This window comes from Nyctibius grandis, chromosome 10 (genome assembly GCF_013368605.1).
Source record: "Nyctibius grandis isolate bNycGra1 chromosome 10, bNycGra1.pri, whole genome shotgun sequence".
Lineage (NCBI taxonomy): Eukaryota > Metazoa > Chordata > Aves > Nyctibiiformes > Nyctibiidae > Nyctibius > Nyctibius grandis.
The window spans coordinates 22062551-22083811 of NC_090667.1; the positions used below are offsets into that span (position 1 = coordinate 22062551).

The window sequence follows — 21261 nt, forward strand, 5'->3', positions numbered from 1 at the left end:
TCTGCAGCCCCCTAAGGCCAATTAAAGTCCATCCTTGATGAGATTCCAGCCGCTCCTTGGCTGGATAAATGGCTGCTCTGATGCAGGGAGGGGGCAAAGCAAGCAAAGATGAAGGGAGTTTTAGCATTCAAACAGCTGCAGCGAGCGCTGGAGTCCAAGCACTCCTCTGCTCTCCTGCTCCTGCCCTGTGTGCATGGGCTGAGGCCACCAGTGGTGGTACCGAATGGATGGTGCAGGCACCAGCAGCACCTTACGGGAGACCTGTGGGCCTGCTAGACCCAGGATAAAGACTCGGTAGCATGTACTTTGCCTTCAGCCTTAGTCCTGTAAAGGTCTCTTCTGAAGGCATGTAACTGCTGATAAACAGCCCTGGAGAACGTCCCAAGTTTGGAAACCTGCTTTTCCTTCCCATGCCCTTCGCCACAGCTCTCTCCACCTCCTGTGTAAGCCCGGGAATGATGTCTTTGGTATTTCTTGTCTCAAGGCTGGTGTTTATTTCAGCTGCAGTAACGAGTGCTAAACTGGCTGGCAGGAGGAATGGATGTTGCTATGACAGTTTGGGTGGAGATTTGGAAAAGCCATTTCAAGTTGCAAAACAAGTATAAAAACCATCAAGAAAAAAGCGAGCAAAAATGCAAACCTAGGGCCAATGGATTCTGAAGGCCACCAGATTTCACCTAGGTCTGTAACATTCACAGCGGTGTACTTGCTCCATAGCAGGGCAGCGAGAGCAGAAATAATTGAGCTTGGGGTAAGCTGGGCTTTGCAGTGGGATCTCAAAAGCTCCCTGCAGCAGGCTGAATATTCAAGACTGCTGCATGGCCCTGAAGCTCTGCCCCGGATGTTCCTGTAGTGGTCGCTGGAGTTCAGTGCTTGTAACAGTGACTTTGTTTTCCAACTGTAAACCTTGAAAGAGCAAACTCAGTTTGAAGCATGGCTTCAAATATGTTTCCTTTGGAGGAAGGAGGGAGGAGATGGTGCTGAGATGGGGTTCTGGCTCTGGGAGCTGTTTGTTGGCAGTTTGGCTCATGTGGTGCCCACTCTATGGGTTTCCCGTACCTCGGTCTCTCCTGCCCTAAATTCTGGTGCAAAAGAACCGAAGCAGCACAGTAACATGTGGGATGATGTTTTTCTCAGGTACTGGAGCAAGATGTGGTTCTCCAGTCTATTGACCGTGCCATTGAGGCTGTGCACAATGCGGCCATGAAGAATGGGGGAAAGTACAACCTGGAGCAGAGAGATGTCCTCCAGTAAGTATGACAGGTGTCTGGGAGAGCTGGAGGATGGAGGGTGGTCAGTGTGTGATGCTTGTGTCTTTTCTGTTCTTGGGGGTCAAGTTGGATGTTGTTGACTTAAATCCCTGTGCTGCAAAGTGCTGATGCACTCAGAGCTTCCCGGGGTGTGAGCTGGTAGCCACTGCTGCTCCTCCTGTCAACTGTGTCCAGCAAAGCAGTGCTTCAGTCTCCCCCCCTCTATCCCTGTGCATGTAAAGAAGAGAAAACTCTTAGCTGCACTGTAGGCTTAGAGGAGAAATCCAAAACCTTTCTGGATGCATTTCCTCCTCTCTAGCAGCCATGAACTGTAGAGTTTGTTGGCATGTGGCACAAGGTCCTTAATATATTCTCAGATAATTGCTTGTGAGGAGAATTTTTGTTTTTTTCTGACACCTCACGCTCTGCGCTGAGGCATGCTGGTTTAATCTCACTTGAACAGTGATTTTAAAGTGCAGGCAATTTTTGAAGCTTGCAATGCAATATGTGACTCTCCCCCTGAGGAAGAGGCATTTTTCTCCAGCGAACTGATGAATAAATCATGGACTTTTGCAAAGCCTCTTCCTGCCTCCCCCAGAAGTGCTTCCTCAGTTGTTAATGAAACTGGAGTTGGTGTTCAGAGTAATGTAATCCATTCTGGTATATACAGCCCAAATGCAATAAGCCATTTAAATGTATCACTTAAATGTTGTAGCACGGCTGCTCCCTTCCTTTAGCTGTGCTGTTCCTGATGTCGTCGTTCCATTTCAGAAAACTGATCCATCACCGGAAGGAGACCGTGTCCCGCAAAGGTCACTCTCCCACCCCGCAGGGGATGGTTATGACACAGTCCTCCAGCGATCACCATCTGGATGTGGCCCGCCAGCCCAATGGGGTGTGCCGGATGGGGTACGAGCGCCATCACAGCCTTCCAAACACCGAGTTCGAGGAGGAGGATGAAGGTCTCTATCAGGTAACGGCGGCTGGACACTTTCTAGGTTCCTCCTTTTGTAGTATGACATCACTTGTCCTATTTAATAAAATGCCTTTGCAGCTGAAGTCACAAATCAGGTGTTTGTGCTGCTTACCTAGAATTACTGCAGTGTAGGTTGATTGACTCTAAGAAGTCTGGAACGGTCCCTCTGCCATCTACACTTGTGATGTTTTTTGGGATCATCAAGGGTCTGTGGTTTTATGGTGACACGCAAGATCCGCTCTGCATTGTGTGACTGTCTCTTAACAACTTTCTAAAAGAGTTTCAAGCTCCACAGAGAATACTTTGAAAAACAGTTTTGACGTGAGCAGCAGAACCCCCTCCGAGTACTCAGCACTGCTTTGTTTCCCCCTTGTTAAATCTGCACAAGATCTTTGGTCCTTAAGCCTTTTATGTGCCATGGCTGACTATTTTTACTACTCAAAACATAAAAAAAACAAAAGACCATGCTTTGTCTGAATGTTGCTTGTCATGATGAATCAACGGTAAATTGCAGGAAATATGATTTAGAGCAGTTTTTTTTTATCTCGACGGCACACAGTTCCAAGGTTACTGTGCCGCACCAGTGAGGCTTCAAAGTAGTAGTCCAGGACAGATGCAGCAGTTGCTGGGAATGAATGATGTGGACAATTACACTGTGGAGGTTTAGCTGGATGTTAGGGCTAAAGGTGCAAGCAAGGATGAACACGGAGATTTTTTTTCTCCTACAGATGAACATGTGCACTGTAGTTTTTCTTCATCTGTCTGGGATAAGTGTTTGGAGACAGAGTTTATAAGGTACTGATATGCTGTCACTCCTAGCAGATGAGGCTTGTTTTACACTTGAGGAACTGCGAGTCTGCAGAGATGAAAGGTAGCTCTGGCTCATGCAGAACACGGCAATCCTTACAAACCCCATTTTTCTCCTTGGTGTTCGTTTTCTTTTCTGGGCAGCTAAACCAACTCTATTCTCAAGCCTGTGCGTTACAGGCTAAGAGGATGGAGCACCTTACAGCCCATTCTCCGTGCCAATTCCCCATCTTTATCTGGTCTGTGGTTTGGTCGCTTGCCAAAAAGGAGCAAGACAGATTCCTTGGCTGACAAAGAACAGTTTCTGTCTCGGTGACACTGAGGATGCAAAGGGCTTCCAGCTTTGCCCTGTATTGAAAGGGCTCCTTGAGATTTTAACAGCCTAGTCGAGGGATTTCCTGTGTGCTTTGAAAATACGAAACGGAGGAAGCAGCACTGCTTTCTTCCATTGATTATGCAGCTGCCTGAGAGGAGATCTACAGAAATCTAAACTTTCTCACTAACTCTGGAGGAACAGAGGTCTTGGGATGTGCTTCTTACTGTGTGGGATTTTCAGGTGCGTTCAACGTTTGCATCTGAAAACTTAAGTAAAATTTGTTCCTGTTGGTGGCTTTGCTCCCAGGGCTGAACTGGCTGAAGTACTTGGTGATGACACCCATGCTGAGCCTCTCTTCTGGTCCCCCGTGGTTAGCATGAGGTGGGAAGCTGGGACAGTTACATACCAGCTGCCAAGCGAGGAGGTTGGGCTCTTAGAGTACTTTAGTCAGCCTGCTGCATTTGTGAATGCTCAGTGGGTTTGTGATGCTCGTCTCTAGAAGCTTGTGCTGCAGACCAGTGTGTCTGGCTTGGCAGAGTTTGCCTAGAGAAGGTGGTGGGTGTGGGATTATTGGTTTGTTTTTTTGTTTTGTTTGTTTAAAGATGCCTACTACACTAGCGTAATTCCCAGGAGTTAGAGTTGAAGGAGTGGTGGTGGTCTTTGGCTGCCTGGCTGGGAAGGGGATGGGAGTGTTGTGATTTGAGACAGCTCTTGTCTGAAGCAGCGCAGGGAGCAGAGCCTCTGCTAGCAGTCCCTGCAAAATGGAAAAGGAGAGGAAGCACACTGTAAAATCTGTGGATTTGGGGAAGTTCACAGCCCCCTTGTAGAGGCCTAGGGAAAAGGGAGTCTTTCAACATGTGTAGGCACTTCTCTCTGGACCCTCAGTGAGGTCCCTCCTCTTCTCCCCTCTGGACAACAGGAGGGATCTGAGCTGCAAGGACTCCTGAACGGTCGCCTTCCCCACGGCAGCTGGACAGAGATGTTTTCTCCCCTTTCCTCCCCTTTCCTTGGGGGTGTCGATGTTGTACATCCTCCACTTGGCCCCACGCAGCAGCTGGGACATGGGGCAGAGGGAGAGGCTGGCCATCAGATACTCCTCGCAGCTTCTGACCGTGCGGCAGCTCACAGCTCAGGCAGGCACCAGCACTGGGAAATTCATCTGATGCTTCACATCTAAATGGGGCTGGCAGGGCTCTGAGCTAACATTAGCTGTACATCTATTAATTTAAGCACTAGTCTGTAATAGCTGTGTTAAACTTACATGGTAAATTTGAAAGGGCTAATGAAGCCATGGAAATACTCCAAAATGACCCAGCCCTAGCTGTCTCCAAATAATGTCACGCTGCTGCTCTAAGCTCTGAGCCTGCCTGTCTGCTAAATCCCTCTGCTTCAGTGATCGTGGCCGTGCCGTGCCAAGCAGCTCCGACTCGTGCTGTTAGCTGTGCTGCTCTGCTGCTAGCACAGCTGAGCTCCCCGCATTTGGGACCAGCCTTCCAGCCACGCGATTCAGAGACCCCTCCTGATCTGTTTGGCCTCTCTCAGCTGTGCAGTCTCTTTTTGGACCGACACGGATCATTTTTAAAGCTGTATGCAAGTATCATATAGCGTTTTACCCCGAGGACAATGTGGGATGGATTGACAAGAGCAGAAGAGCTCAGGCTGGGAGTCTGCAGCGGTATCTCATACTAATCCACCAGCTAAAGGCACTTGTAAAGAAGCGACTTGTTATGTGACCTAGTAAAAGGGTGGATGTATTAGGTGTTGGGTGGCAGAAAGGGACTGAGAGATCCCTTTTTAAAAGTCTTTGTAAGCTGTGCAAATTGCTGTGTCTTCACATGTCTGGTGGGCTCCAGCCATGGGCTGTGAGCACCGTGTTGTCAGCTTTTGGCATCGAGTCTTGGACATTCGAGGTGGCCCCTGAAGGTGTCTTATTTTCAGGAATATCTTTGCTCCCATTTCAGAGGAGGTTTCTACCCTTTCTGGATCCAGGGGGGAAAAAAAGTACACTTTGCATTCTCCTTGTTCTGAGCTATTTAAGATAGAGACCTTTCAGGGGCCTGTCTCAGTTTTGCACTGCAGGGCCTGGCATTGCCCTGTGCCCTGTGCAGCATTATAGGGCTATTCAGCACTGACAGGTCGCAGAAAAACTTCTCTTCCAGGGCTAAAGAAATCTGGGAAATTGTCACCATGTGATGATCATATGTCACTATGGTAGGTAAGTTCCAGCTGGCTCCAAGCTGGGCTACCTGAGGCATTCAGGCCATCACCTCCTTTCCCTTCCCGTGCTGCCCTAGGTGGTTTTGCCGCAGGCAGTGATTGCAATATCCCATAAAAACAGGCATGTTTCAGGCAGCAGGCTCTGAATCACAGAAGTCCTAAGAGACCCCGAACCGAGTCTTCTGGCCCTGAGCCGCTGGGATGTGAGGATTATTGATGCAGTGTGCTCCCACCTAGCTTGGCCGCTGTGTTCAGCAGCATCCTACTGATTTAGAGGTTAACCGTGAGGTTATGCCTCACCAGAGTAATTCTGTGTGAAAGCAATGTCGGTGATCATGGTGTTTGGATCCGACAGGAAAAGATGAGTGTAGGAATCTGGGTCTGGGGCTCGTACGCTGCTGGCTCGGCGTTCCTGGCAGAGGAGACTTACAGGAGAAACCCCACATGCGGAGTTAATGCAGCTCCCTGGCAAAAGCTTTTCCCAGCAGGTCTTCCTGTAGGTAGCATAGAATTGCACAGAGGGTCTAGCCCTGTTTTCTCACTGCATGAGCAGAAATAGCTCTGAAAGCACGGAAAAGGCATTTACATGTCTCCAGTCCTTGGCTTTGTCTTTCTGCAAGGGTATTTGTAGCTGATGTAATGGATCTCTCCAGAAGAGTATCTAAGTATGCGTTCTGTTTGCAGCCTCTGTGGAGCTGTTGAGAGTAATGTGGAGTCACGGTGTGCGTGTGGGATTGCATTTGGAATAAAGGAGGAGTAAATGCTTGACAAGTCTACATGATGTGTGTGCTGTGTGCTGCTGAACACAGCAATTAAACCAGGGCTGCTTTGCCTGTCACAGGGAGGGGATGAAGCAGGCTTGAGTCCTGCTTTGTTCTTCTAGGAAGCTGCCTATTAATATCTGTCCTCCTGAGGAAACTTCCCCGAATGATGAGAGAGATGTAAGGACAAATGTACACACGTGCACAAGAAAGCAGGTTTCATAACGGAGAATGTCTTTATTGTCAACCTCCTTTGATTGCTCTGAAATCTTTCCTTATAGATCCCACCACAGGCCCGGCGTGCTGCTCCCATCACCCCCCCACCTCCAGAGAAACGCAAGAACGCGCAGATTGCTGCTCCCGTTAAAAGTAAGGACAAACCGCTTTGAGATCTCGGGCGTGAAACGGACCCTGGGCGATGTAACAGTCATGGTGCCCGGATGCTTCTGCTTTGTGCTTAGAAGAGCATCCTTTTATATATATCCTAAATTCCTGTAGGTTTTTTATCCTTATAAATATATATATCTCTCCTAAATGCCTATAGGTTTTATATCCTTTTATATATATATAAAAATCTATAAATACATAAATTCCTATAGGTTTTAATGCTAATGATCACGAGCTGGTGGCCAGGGCTCCTGCAAGCCCTCTCTGATCTGGGAGGGCATGGGCAGCCTGATGCCTGTGGATGGGTGCCAGGTACAGCATCCTCCCGCTCATCCGGTGTCGGTGGCCCTGGGAAACGTGGTGCTCTCCAAGGAGCAAACTCTCTGCCTGCTCGCGTGGCTAATCTGGCCCCACACAAACTTAGTGATTTAAGATCCTTGTGGGTGTTTTACTCCCACAGAGACCATGGCCATCTCCCAGCAGTGCAGAGTGTGGTAGTTCACCAGGGGGAGCTCACTGGTAGTTCTTTTAGGACAGACCCAAGTCTGCTTTTGGCTCCCAGTCTGTCGGGTGCTTTCTTTGTAGAGTGCTCAGATGGGATTTCCATAAAATCAGTAGCTGGTGTCTGTAAGGAGCAGAAATAATACCAGGGGCACAGCCGTGTATGTGCTGCCCACAGGCAGGGCGTCTGCTGGTCATGAGCACTTCAGAGCAGAGCAGGACCACAGGGCTAAGGCAGGAGCTTCTCTGTATTCAGCGTGGTTGGGCTGGCAGAGGCAGTGGTTATCCTGCTGAGTTGCTGTCAGCTTGCCCAAGTGCTCTGCTGTGATGTGATGGTCACGCAGTTAGTGACACGCAGCCCATCTCAAGCCCACTCATGTCTCTTTGTGAGGAGCAGGGCAGAGCTGGTGACTTGCAGGTAGTTAGTTGAAACTTGAGGCTGGCACCAGCTTACTTAATTGTACCTAATGGTATTGAGCCATTTTTCACTGTGGTAGTGGGAATTCACAAAGGTCAGTTTCCTTCAACTCGTTATCTTGATTTAATGAAGCATGATGGGAGCTATGATTTGTGAATGCCTCTCTGTGAGGAGGAGGAGGAGGAGGAAAAAAGAGTGGTGCTGAACCCCTATGGGAGGGAAGGCCCTGTTTTCCTGCCTGGCTTGTGCTTGCCTTGGGGTGAAGTGGTGGATGGCTCCCAGGGCCTACGGGCCAGGAAGGGTTGGAGTTGCCTGTAGAGGGGAGCAAAGGTGTTTCATGTGTCTGTCCCACTGCTGCTTCCTTTGATGTGGGGGAAACTGCCTTCCCTGAGAGCTGGGCTCCCTGTGGTGGGGAGCTCCTTCTCTTCCAGCACCAACATCAGCTGCTCTTGTGAAGCTCTAGATGAAGGTAGCCCGGTGTTTGCCCGAGTAACTGTTTTCATAGTGAGGGAAGGACTCTGATACATTTCTGCCCCCTGTAAATGAATGTATAAGGTTTACCAAAAATATATATTAGACCAGGTTAAAGGAGAAAAAAATCTTAACATCTCTTTGTTTGTAGTGGATTTTTTTCCTTGGAAGGTGGGACAGCTACAACTGCTAGAGCTAGTCAAAACTAGAGGTGGGGGAGAAATACAGAAAAGCAGATAATGTGGGGGCTTGTGAAAGCAGGCGTGGGGCTCGTGATCAAATGTTGGAGAGTGCTGAAAGGGAGAGACTAGAGGTGTTGTCAGCCAAATGTTTCCTTCACTGTCAGTGCTAACCATGATGTGCAGTCGGTGAGGTTCATGCAAGAGGGAGGTGCGGGCTGGTGTGTGAAGCCATCGGTGTCTTGCAATTCTCGGGCACCATCATTCAAAAGTGAGGGCTGAGATCCTGAACGCAGAAAAAGGCCCTTGCTAAGCCAGGGGGGGAAGACTTCTCTGTCCCTTAGTCCCGTTCCTCCCTCCCTTCCCCTGCATAAAACACTAAGCCCTTTGAAGGGTATTCATCTCAATAGAGTAGTTTTCCCTTTCTAAAGAGGTGATTGTGCAGGAATGCTCCAGAGAGAACTGGTACAATTTTGCTTTGAGATAAGTGAGGCAGGAAGAGGAGTTAAACTGCTCTGGCCGCCTGCACAATGAGGCTTTTAATGACTACACTGTAGCAATTTGTTTTTTTCTTTTTTCCTTTGATGCTGTTGCTAAGGCATTTTTAATTGTTCCCTTTCAGACACTGTTGAAATTATCCCTGGGTCAGCTTCTAGTGCCTCCTCTATAAGCACAGCATCCCTGGATACCTTGTACACCGCTTCTTCTGCGTCAGAGACTGCTCTCCCAACGGCCACCTCCAGTCCTGCCAACACCCCACCCCCTGTCCCAAGTCGGAGTGTCCACACCACAATAACACGTAATTTGGACGCCGGCTCTGTGGCCCACTCCCGCTATGGGACTTCACCAAAGGATGGGGCCAGCAAATCTCCCCAGACCAAGAGGGCTGCCCCGGCACCGCCAGCTGAAGGGGGGACCCAGAGGTCCCACACTTTGGATGGGGAGAAGACTTCTCAGGTGAAGAAAGCTGCCCCGGCTGCCCCTGCCAGCCTGGATGCCTTCAGCTCCCTCTGCCTGGAGGATAAGAAGGCGGCTGCGGTGGAGCCGGTGCCAGCAGAACCCAGTGGTCTGGCGACATCCGTGCCCAAGACAATAGGTGCCGAACTGATCGAGCTGGTGCGCAGGAACACCCACCTCAGCTACGAGCTGTCCCGCGTGGCCATCGGCGTGGTCATCGGCCACATCCAGACCTCTGTCCCAGCAACCAGCAGCATCATGGAGCAGATTCTCATCTCCGTGGTGGAGAGTAAGGTAACATGTGTGGGGCTGGGCCAGGGAACTGCTGCACACCACCTCCTAGCATTGGGCAGACGGTGTTAGGAGCTCAATGAGCTCTCGTAACATTTGGGGTGAGAAGTGCAGCAAGACTCCAAAGGAAAGGGGAGGGGTGCTAGATGGGTAAATGTCTAGCCAAGGGAACTAGGGGTTTAAACCAGGTCTGAGTACAGGTAGCAAGGAAGTGGAAAACAGGTGGCTTTATTCCCTAAATGAGCTGCAGATGTACAGCATAACCTTGAGTTTGGAGCTGGGGGTGAGAGGTGAAACTAGATGAGAGGGCCCTTGGTGCTGGGAAGCACTGGTAGGCTGTGGTGGAGGGGTGGGTGTCTCAGATAAGACTGCGGTTTGGGGACAGGGTGATGAGATGGACAGCAGTGAATTGAACCACATGAGCATGTCAGGTGGGAGGTGACAACCTTCCAGGTCCCAGGGACAGCGCTGGTGACAAAGCAGTGGTAGAAATGGATGCAGTGGGACTTGAGGCGCACTGAGAAAGCTCTGACGTGAGCTGTTGACCGCTGATTGTGAGGGCTCACGGAGAACGATTGTGGCAGCACAGAATTGGGGAAAGAAATGAATGGTGACTTTTTAAAGAGGTATTTTCTGTTATGAATGGGACAAATAGAAGCTGAGGAAAATAGAGCCTTTGCAATAAGTGCTTCTTTATGGAAAGCGTTTATAAAAGAATGCATTGTATAGACTTGTTGTCTTCTCTGGTGCTGCATGTCCTCTGGGTAGATTCAGCATGCCTATGCATACTATAAATCTTCACGGATTCTCATCTTTTGATGATAGAGCCCCCGAAACATCTATATGTCTGGCCTAGTCTTTCATCAAAGTGATGAAAACTAGTTTTCTGTAGATGTGAACCTCTCTATTATTCCACAACACACACAGCCCTGCGTTTTTTAAGAAAACATGGAAGGGTAGTTTTTCAGCCACTGGAGGAAAAGCGTTATTTTGAGCTTGTTCTAAATAAACCTTATGCCAAAACCATCATATATTCCTCTTTCCTCTGCTGCAGACACACAAGGAAGGAAATAAAAGGATGCTTCTTGCAGCAGTCATCGAGATGGCGAAGCACACCTGGGCAACCCTCAGCTTTACTTGGAGGGATAATAAATTTCAGCTCCCACTTGCTAAATACAGCCCCGAGGAGTACATTTCATATAAATATCTAAGATTGGAGTTCCATTGCTAATGGCAAGGTTATAATGAACTGTTCAGAGGCATTTGAATACGGAAAACTAATGGCATTCAAATTTTAGATCAAATTGTAATCTGGTTAACTGTCTGCGTGGAATAGAGGGTCCTATAAGCAATCATCAAGTCTCAGTTTGTGGCCATAACGCATCGGTTAATTGCTTCCTACTTCAGTATCAATACCGTGTCAGTGTGCGATCTAGATTGAGTGAAAAAAAATTCAGCTGTTTCAAGCAAATGTTCTAGCTCTGACTTGCATGCTAAGAAGTTTGATTTTCTGTTATTTGGACCTTGGATAAGATTTGAATATTATTTTTGTCTTTAATACCTGTTCTCGGGATACGATAAGCTTAATTCCACAGAGGTCATTTAGTGCCAGGCTTCTGCAGAGGGGATTTGAAAACCTCCATTTCGTGGCCATTGCTGCAGACCAGCGTGAAAAAGATGGGAAGAAATTCTGATGCTGGTGCAGGGGCGAGTATGGATTTACCCATAACTGATATGGTATGTGTCATCTAGGACATCTGCAGGGCTTAAAAATGCCTGGTACTGTATGGAGACACAGAAGAAGGTCCTGTCCCATCTCGTAATACTCCATCGTACCTATCCTGAGCGGTACTGCTTACAGAAGGGGAGCCTGGGTGGGCTTGCACGGTGCTCAGGTGTAAATGTTGTGGTTGTAGTGTGTGTTTTTCCTGAATGTCCCATGCAGAAGATGTAGGTCTGCTGATACGTGGGTGCCTGGTCCCTGGTGAGGTTGTTCACCTGGTGTAGAAGATCAGCTCTAACAGGTAAAAGGGCAGTCACGTGTAGTTGCAGGGTGGCTGCACTGCTGTAGCTTCACTAGCATAGTTTAATGGTACAAATTATTATTGTTGACTTTGTGTTGTTCATTATACCAAATAGTTCCACCGTCTCAGGGGTTTTTGTGTAGAATTGTTGCTGAGTCGTCAGTTCTAAGCCAAGGGCTTTTTTTTTCTTTAATTTGTAACTTCTGAAATCTCTCTACACCCCAATCCATGCAGATACGTGGTCAGTTCTTCTTTTGCATATTTTTCAAGGTTTTTCTTCCACCCTGTAAAACAGAGCGAGAGATCAACTTTGATTTAAAGCTTCAGTCTGCTCATGGTAGGTATCGTACCTACTTCAACCTTTTATATCACATTCTTTAATTAGTTATATCCTTTCTATTCCTATTCCAGTCTTAATTTGAAGTCAGATCACCGGTTTACAAAATCAATTCCAGAATCCATTGCCTCGCTGCTATCCCCAGTGCCTTCTGAAGGTTGAACTGTGGTGGTACTTCCCTCTTATTTACCTTGCTGCTCCCCCAGCGTGGAGTATGACCAGGCATGTGTTGTCAAGAGAACAAAAGACCCTTCTGCTGGGACAGCATCATGCTTCTGCTTTTAGAGAGGTAACATAAAGCTACGCTGGCGGGACAGCAAAGACAAGGAGGGGGCTGAGGTGCTCACACCTTAGGAAGGATGCTTCAGAGGTAGAGTACTATGTGGGGAAGCCTGATCTGCAGGAGCAAATATTATTTTTGTCTTATTTTTGTGCTGTGTTGGCTTCCCTGTGCCAGGATTTGGCCTGGCCTTGGAAATGGCCCTTCTTCTTGTCCTCGAGCTGGTTCCTGATGGGTGGCATGGTGACTGGGCAAGATGCGCAAAGGGAAACGAAGCCTCTTTTCAAAGGCATTGCTGCAGTGACTGTCTGAACTGGAGCTGGCGTTCGTGGGAACTCGTTTGAAATTTGGATGTAACTAAAGATAATACAGATGCTGCCTGATTGTCAAGCACCTAGAGAATCACTCGGGTTAGAACCTATTGGTGATATGTGATTGCCTTCAGCTCTGCTGAGTTATCTCCCGTCTGAGAGGAGGGGGTAGTACCATAGATGTCTTGTCTAGGGAGGTCGATTTGAGGATTTATTAAACTGAGTGTGAGGCAAGCAAAACTGCCTAATGCACAAGGTAGCTGCGCCTTGAGAGGGTGCGCTTAGAAATCACTTATCTGCTTTTTATTAAATTAGCATTGCTGTGTTGCACTTGTGACTCAGACCCATCTCTGGTTGCCTTAAATTTAAGCTTGAAAACCGCTGACAAAGGTGTGTAATTCAGCTTGGCCTTACAGGTCAGCCCAGGCTGCTGGGGTGGGGTCGAACGGTTCTTGGATGTGCTGGAGATGGAGGAGTGAGTTAGGAAGTTGGTGTGGGAGGTGGTGTATTTCTGGAGGGGGTTTCCCTTGTAGTGCTGGGCTGTGACCTGCTCCCAGCTGCCCATCACTGGTGCCTTGGTGGCCACCTGTTGTCCCCAGCGAGCCCTGACAAACCTCGTGGCTGACGTGGCCAAGCTCCCTCTGCTTCCCCTGAATCCCCATGGGCTGCCTCTCATGTGCAGTTCGCATTCATTCATTGATTTGGCTTTGCTTGAAGGAGAATTGCTTTTGACAAGACACAAACGCTGCTCTGGGGCTTGGCTTCTCCCTGCGGGAGCTTTGTCCCTCTGCTCGCCTGGGACAACGTGGAGGTCAGCAGGGTGAGTGCTTTCAGGGCTGTCTATGTAGGGCTCCTCCTTAGTGAAATACCGTAACAAAAGTGAATCTGGAGGGTGGGAGGAATGCAGCAATGCTTAGGCAAGTCCTTTGCTCGCTAATTGCCAGAGGAGCCTTTATGAAGGTCTGTGCCAGAGTATTCACACGCAGCCATCTCGCTTCAGCTGTAGACAGGCCACGCTCATCCAGAGAGAGCTGCTGCTGAGTACGTCTGCGGAGCGAATGTGCGTGGGGCTGCAGATGGCTGGGACACCTGAAAAGTGTCTCTCTTGCACCGTTTCATCTGGTTTAGTGGCTGCTGAGGAGCCTGGCAGTCTGCGTGTGTCCAGAGCGGTGTTAGCTGCCTGTTTTTTACAGATGGTGCTGTAGTGGGAACGGGTTGCTGCCCAGAGGAGGGGGGAATTCCCAGAGTAGTCCCCTGCAATGTATGTAAAAAGCTGATATATGGTTTACCTGAGGCAGATCTGGGCTTATCTGGAGGGAAACTGCTGGTAGGTGTGTGTACCCACCGTGCTGGTGATCCACCACACTTGCTGGGGTGGTGGTGGCAGGGAGGGATGGGAGGGGGCGAAGGAAAAAATGGGAAGAAGTGCTCAGCAGGATGACATCCGTGTTTTCATGGCAGACATGACCACCTCTGCGCAGTGTGGGTGCGATGGGGTTCCCAAAATGGTTTTGGGCTGCTCAGGAGGAACAAAATCCCCACAGCAGTTTGTTTTGCTGGGCTGGGAGGGAACTATTCGAAACAGCGAGATAATGCAAAGTGGCATTGTTAGAAATATTGAAACCTCCTGCTTATGGGCTCTCCAGCAGATTCCTGGAAAAGACCATATGATGAGGCTGCAGGTTGAAGTAGCTGCCAAGATGTTTAATAAGCAGAGACCTGACCCCGGTGGTGGGAGCGCTGAGAATGGTGCTGAGAGTGCATTGAGACGGTGTGTGGTGTAGTTACACTGGTCGGACCAAAGAGCTCCTTAATGGATTGATCTCATCCAAGTCCATTAGGAGCTTGATGCTCGGTGGAGTCGTAAGGGCTGCAGATGAAGGATTGGAGGAAGCAGATTAGCAATAAGAGGCTGAATATTGTGATCATTAAAATGAGTACTCATTAAAATGCTTATCTAAAAAGACGTCCGAGCAGTGGACTGAGGTAGGACCAGCCCTGCACTGCTCTGGCGAGGAGGAGATGAGTAAGGTACATAAATGGAGAACCCTTTCCCAAGCAGCTGGGACGCAGGAGGACAGGCAGGTAACACTGCAGTGTTGTAGGTCCTCCTAAAGAGAGAAGGAGATGGCAAGACCATGCCAGTCTCTTAAACATATTTGCTTCTGTGATAAACCACCGTTCAGTGGGAGATTCTCTTGTGTTTGTGCTCAGCTCCTGAAAGCTGCTGTCCTCTCTCACAGCTGGTTACCTGGTGTGCTGCTAGGCCATCCACAGCCTCCCAAAGTTTTAAGAGCGTACGGAGGCTTGTGTTAAACCAGCATGCTTCTGCCTTCGTTACCTGCCTGACAAAAATTACGTTATGAGCAGCAACAAGAATACTTCTTTATTACTCAATTGAAGTCCTAATTAGTTCACACCCCAAATACCCCGAAGCAAATTACTAGCAATTCTGTCTCTAATAAAGCAGACAAGACGTTACTGTTAAACCTGGAGTGGTTTTCTCAGCCAGGGCTGGAGGGTGGAAGGTGCACAGGAAAGGTGCTGCTCCTGCGCTTGGCAGCCTTGCGTGCTGGTGTTGTGCGTGTGCGACCGTGCGTGTCGCCACGGACACAAAACATGGGCTCTTGTCTCCGTACAAAATCCTTCTGCTCTGCTTGTGATGTGAAGTCTGGTTAAAGGCTTGCTGCCCCGGCCGCACAGCCAGCCTGGTCAAAGGAGCTGCGCCGGGACAGGACTGTCTTCTCCAGGTTTCCAGGAGAAGACACCGTGCAGTAGCAGGGTGTCCTGGCTGGTAGCGGTAAAGGCCTTTTCACACTGAATGATCACGACTTGTCCGCTGCGCGCTGCAAGACAGCTTCATCCAAAAATTGTTAAGGGTTTGGTCCTGGTGAGTGTGTTTTCCCTGTTGTTTGAATTTCTCAGCTCAGTTTTCTTCCACCTCGCTGATCTCCTGCTGCTGTTGTCACTGCTGCTAAACCCTTGTGTATATAATTTAAGTTCTTCTGCAGATTAGTCCTTACCTCTTTTAATGGTGCCTGGACTTATCACCAGTAATCAGCCCAGTTCCGTGTGCTGGTCCCCCATTCTTGTCCTGCTTTCAGGAAACCAGGTAGTTCATATGATATGCTTAGGTCCTAGAGGGTTATCCTAAATCGCGGACCACAGCAGCTGCTGGGGCAGGTTAACTGCTGCCTGGCTACTCCCCTCTCTTTGAGAAAGAGAAAAGTGTAGGAAAGACAACTGAAGAGTGAAGCCTTCATGGCAAGGGTTATGTGTGAGGTGGAAGTGGTGGGGATGCAGATAACAGCAGTTTGAGAAAGGAGTATGTGTGGTAAGATCTTCTGAGTTAGTCTGCATTGTAGCTGCAAGCTTCAGAGCTGCTGTGAACAGTGGTTGAGCTCTGCTGTTTGGAAGAAAGCAGAACCAAAGCAGCCCAAGATGAATTGGTTCCCGTCCTTGCTGCGGAAGATGGCAGACCTGGTATTGAGCAGTTGACATGTAGAGTACCAGGCAAGCGTTTGCTCCCAAGTCAAGGATTAAAGGAAGATCTGTTCCTTTCAGGCTGGAGGGAGGGGCAGTGAAGGGAACTTCTCCTTCCTGGAGGCAGTTGTGCACTGTGGTGGTTTTGTGTCCCGGGACACATCTGTTTTACTGGGGGTGAGCCTGGAGCTGTGCTCAGCTGCTGCCTGGCAGCGACCCTGGTCCATGCTGGGCTGGTTTGTCTTTTCCCATTCCCAGGATGATTTTCAGAGTCTGCAGTGTGTTCTCTGAAGGGCTTCTGAACACCTGCCTGATGCCTGCACCCAGAAGGAAACCAGTATTTTGCTTGTTTTGTGGGGAGTTAATAGAGTACCTGTGGGTTCACTGAGGCTGGGTTGCCCCATGCTCTTGGCACACTGGACTGCTTTTGTGAAGGATGTGGTGTGTTTGGCTGCCCTGCAGGAAGGACAAACAAGGGTTTAGCTGGCATGGAGCGTAGTACTCTGGCCAAGCATTTTGGGTTTTCCTTTAAGTGTGTTGAAACGTGCGGAGGGCTGTGGTCATCTGAGCTGGCTTCTTGCCTTAAGTTCCGCTCTTACGGGAAATGCACATTGCCCTTGCCGCAGCGTTCGCCCTCCCCGGGGCAGGCAGGCAGCCTGTGGTGTTCTGCAAACACCCTCTGGTTTTCTGCGAAGGGAAGTGGGGAAGTTTGTGGTGTGGATGTGTGCCAAGAGGTTATAATTATGTGATCTGGGAGAGACTCAGGTACAAATTCCCATGGCTTTGGGAATGCTGGTTTGCCTGGATCAGCCTTAGATTACTAAAAGCAGTAAGAAAAAAGGGGTGTAGCTTTGTTTGAGTGAGGTTTCTTGGGTTCTTCAACATCCTCAGAAGACAGCTAATGCTCCAGCAGGATGGTGGTAGCTTGGATTTAAAGACTTTCTGACCATGCACCTGTTCTGTCACCCATTTTAATGTATTCACTGCATTGGCTGTGCAAGGAAAGGAGGTGGTGGGTAGAGGCCCCAAAAGTATGAGAGCTGCAATAACGTGTCTTAAACTTGATGTCTTTTTGCTGCCAGCTCTTGACTGAATGAGGTCAACTGCCAGTGCCGAGACAAAGATTAGAGGAAACAGGCACCCAAACAACAGCTAGCTGTCAGGACCCCACTAACCAGTGGTTTTGCTACTGTGCAGAATCTGAGTGCGGGGCTGCCCTCAGGACAGATCTGCCACGACGAGCAGCGGCTGGAGGTGATCTTCGCAGATCTGGCCAGGCACAAGGACGATGCTCAGCAGCGCAGCTGGGCACTCTATGAGGATGAGAATGTCATCTGCTGCTACCTGGAGGAGCTGCTTCGCATCCTGGTGAGTAAATTTCTCTCTTTGTAGGCAGAGCAGACAGCCCCAGTGAAGTTCCTGTTTTCTGGCCTCCTTCACCCCTGTGTTGCCATTGGATCTCCTCTTTCAGAGGACATAGGTTTCTTATGTATCCCTTACCATCGATGTGAATCCCTGCCCTCCTGTGTGGGGTCTGCGGTGCTCTTGAGCTGCCTTCCATTCCACCTTACAAAGCTGTTCTGAAAAGAGTTATAGAACTGTTCTTGATGGTAACTGTGGTATTTACCTATCACAGGAGAATATAAACCCTCGCCTCCAAAACAACTGTCATCCTGCGGCAAACCTAGAAGTTTGCTGTGAGTGTTGTTGCGCTCATAGGCCCATATAAAATGTCTTCCATTTAAAATGTCCTCTGTGGCTGGGAAGTACCTGCAGGGTGAGGCCCATTAAATGCCAAGAAAACTGGTTGTCTTGAAAGTGAGCTTCAAAGCTATTTTTGTGAGCAAGTATAAAGTTTCTCACTTTATATCTGTATATATTTTATTCTCACTATATCTGTGCATATAGGAGAGGTACATCCCCACAGTGAGCAGCAGTGGGAATTACTGTCCCAAGCACGTACAATCCCATACGTGTACAGGGAGCGTGATGATACGGGAGCTGCCGCTCAGCACAGTGACATGGTCTGTGTTACTAGTGCTGGTGTGGGGTTTGCTCTGGCACCCGTTTCATATTCCTTTCCAGCTCTGACAGAAGCAGAACAGATATTTTTTTGTGTAGTAAGTGCCAGTGTCTTTGTCACTCAACATGTGGCCTGCTGCCTCACTGTGGGCCTGCAGGGCAAGGCAGAGGCGGATTTTGTGCAACCATTGCCTCATAGTTTAGGGATGGGGGGAGATGTACAACAGTTCTCAGGGTGGGAATGGTGCTGGAGCCACTCTGTGCAACTGCATGATGATCAAGCTGCTGCTCAGGTCATGGGTTTTTTAGATGTTTTCAGCCCAAGGCATGCTGTATGGCAGAGACGTTTCTCAAGAATTCATTTTGATGCAGAATCTGCAGGGTAGCAGTTGTTGACCTGTCTTTGTGCTCTGCTTTCAGTTTCTTTGTGAGATGGTTAGGCTGGGGCTACTGAGATCTGAAAGCAGCTGACCTCCCTCAAGGTCCCTGCAGCAGGCACCTTGTTGCTTTGGTGTGCCACTGGCCTGACCTGTTCATTCCTACTTCCAGACAGATGCAGACCCAGAAGTTTGCAAGAAAATGTGCAAGAAGAATGAGTTTGAATCCGTCTTGTCCCTTGTGGCCTATTATCAGATGGTAAGGTGGCAGAATGCATCAAATATCTCTTCTTTTTGAGGTTTCCATGAAGATGTAAAAGAGCAGTGTTGCTAGGATGAATATATGTAAGACGTTCCTGCTGGATAAAGCACTTCTGTGAACTGGATGGAGTTGCAGCATATCCCTTTGTGTGCCAGCTAATGTCAGTGCTATGCATGCAAGCTGTATGGAAGAGCAAAGGATGCTACAGACCTTGAAGCGGTAGCTAGCACTGTGAAGGGTAAAGCTTGCTGCTTTTACTAGCTCCATTGAGGGACAGAATCGTCATCGCTAATGTCTAGAGGAAGGATTTCCGAGGATGCCTTGGGAAAGCTGACAGGCTGTGACTGCTCCTCTTCTAATTGATGCACTCCTGTGCATTAGTGAATAGCTTTGCTTAGGAAAGTAGGTTGTGAGTAGAAGCCCTGGGAGTGAGGAAGAAAGTCAGTATTCAGAGGAAGAAAAGGAAGTTTTGCGTTCAATGCCTACGCAGTGTTGCTTTGACCCTCTCCTTCCTGGAACTTGCTGTTGTAGGACTCTGCGGGGGTTGGAAACTTGTCCCCATCTTGTCCCTAAGTCCTCAGCTACAGCACATCAAGCCTTGTGGGATTTAGCTTTCATCTGGCACTTGTGTGTCTGAACCCAGAGCTTGGCATCAGGGTGCTGTGGCGTACCTGAGAGCAGTGGGAAGGCAGGCTTAACGGAGCCTGCTGGCTTTCACTGCCTGCTCTTCTCTGACCAGCATTTCAGGGAAGCCTGGCCAGGTGGAGAGCAGTTGGGTCTCCTGTCCTGGCTGATGGAGCCTAGTGCCAGGGCTTGGCTCACTCCTGCTCTCTGAAGTCTGGGGTTGTTGGCTGAGGCTGGAGTATGAAGGTTACCCCAGCACCAGAGCTCCTGTGTGGGAGCTGCAGGTTGGGCACCATCCTTGCTGGAATCGCTGCATGTCCCAAAACTTTCTGGTTACACCCTCTGCTCCCAGCACAAAGCCGACAGCTTTGTAGAGGAGGAGCTGCTCCCATCCTGTTCAGTAACCGTCACATACTAAAGAGGGTTTGCAAATATTGTGTTGTCAGGAAACATCCTTCAGAGCAGTGTTTGAAAAATCTCAGTGTGCTCAGAGAATCCTGGCTACCCAGCAAATTAAATCCCTGTTTGCTGAGGATGGGTTGAGGTTGTTGATTTGTATCATATTAAGTGGGGCATTTCAGATTTGAGCTCTGCCTGCCATCTGACCACATGTGCTAACAGCCTGTAGCCAGCCCAGTTGTGAATGTTACCATAAAATGACTCCTACGCTGTTGTTAAAAGCTAGTAGAGCTTCTGGGTTCACCGTCATCCTGGGAGGGTCTGTAGCTTCCCAACAGTGGGGACTTCTAGCCAGTTATGTCTCTGCCTTAGAGCAAGCCCTCATCTGGGACATCATTTCATCTAATAAATTGTTTTTACAGGAACACAGGGTGCCGTTACGGCTGCTGCTGTTGAAGTGCTTTGGAGCCATGTGCAGCTTGGATGCTGCAATCATCTCAACGCTTGTAAACTCTGTGCTGCCGATGGAGCTGGCCCGAGACATGCAGACTCACACACAAGGTGAGCCAGAGCTGCTGTACCCAGGTACCCAGGGACGTGTCCTTCCATTAGATGATTTACAGCAGCACTGTTGACCCCTCACTGCCTGACTGCTGTAGATGACCCGTGCTCTGGCGAGAAGGGTGTCTGTTTTTAAAGTTATTCAGGTTATTACAGCTGTAAGTGAAGAATGCACGGGAGGGGATGTTTCAGACCAATGATGCAAGGTCCTCTAGCTCTTGAACGTGCCATTAGTGATCTGCATCACTTCTTGTAGATGTCTTAAAGCACATTTTGAGCTGTTCCAGTTTGTTTCATGACGCTGACAGGAGGCGCCTGCAGATCTCAAGATCTCTGCAGCGTCTTACAGGCAGTTTTTCTCTGCAGTCTACACCAGATCTTTGCAGTGTTTGTTGCTGGTAAATAAGATGTGTGCTGGTTAAAGGAAAGGACCTTCTCTCCACCACTGTACCAAGGGAGGTGGTAGTTGTGTTAACAAAGTTGCAGTCCTGGTCCTCTGCAGGATAGTGCCACAGCCCTGCTTTCTCCAGCTCTTTGCTTTCCATACCCAGGCTTTGCCCTCATGTTCCTTCTGCTTCATGCTCCTGCTCCCTTTCGTTAGGATGACCTGTCCCTGCTGTTAACAGGAATGTCCTTCCTGCCCTTTGAGCTCCATGTGTTCAAAAGCTCAATGGTGGTGGTGTGGTCAGATTTTGCTAGTGTTGTCCCCCAGAGCTTATGCTTAGCCCAGTGTCCTTTATCTCCCAGCAGCCAGGAGCAGATGCTGAGGAGGAACCTAAGAATAAGGTGAACATGTAGTAATGCTCCCCTGACGTTACCCTCCAGCCGTCCATGCACGCCTGGCCCTGGGCAGTCACAGCTTTGCTTCCCATTTTGAAGTCAGCCTATAGGCCACCAGTGCTGGCAGTGGCATATGCTACACTTTCTCTTGAAGGGATATTGAAAATGCATTGTTTTGTGCTAGTCACAGCCAACAATTAGAGCAGCTGTTGAGTGACCATGTGGATCAAATCCCAATATTTGGAGCCTCGCTGCCCTGATTGCAGTCTG

At 49.0% G+C, this 21261-nt stretch overlaps 1 protein-coding gene across 3 annotated transcripts in view; it reads left to right on the forward strand.

Annotated features, from left to right (window-relative positions):
* Positions 1-21261, forward strand: part of NCKIPSD (NCK interacting protein with SH3 domain) — a 52916-nt gene that overhangs the window by 20873 nt on the left and 10782 nt on the right. For all 3 annotated transcript variants that reach the window (XM_068408812.1, XM_068408811.1, XM_068408813.1), the window contains 7 exons: positions 1138-1250; positions 2022-2223; positions 6609-6696; positions 8906-9534; positions 17164-17334; positions 18538-18624; positions 20073-20211. In XM_068408812.1, the coding sequence (XP_068264913.1) occupies positions 1138-1250; positions 2022-2223; positions 6609-6696; positions 8906-9534; positions 17164-17334; positions 18538-18624; positions 20073-20211 (1429 nt within the window). The remainder of the gene's footprint in view (positions 1-1137; positions 1251-2021; positions 2224-6608; positions 6697-8905; positions 9535-17163; positions 17335-18537; positions 18625-20072; positions 20212-21261) is intronic.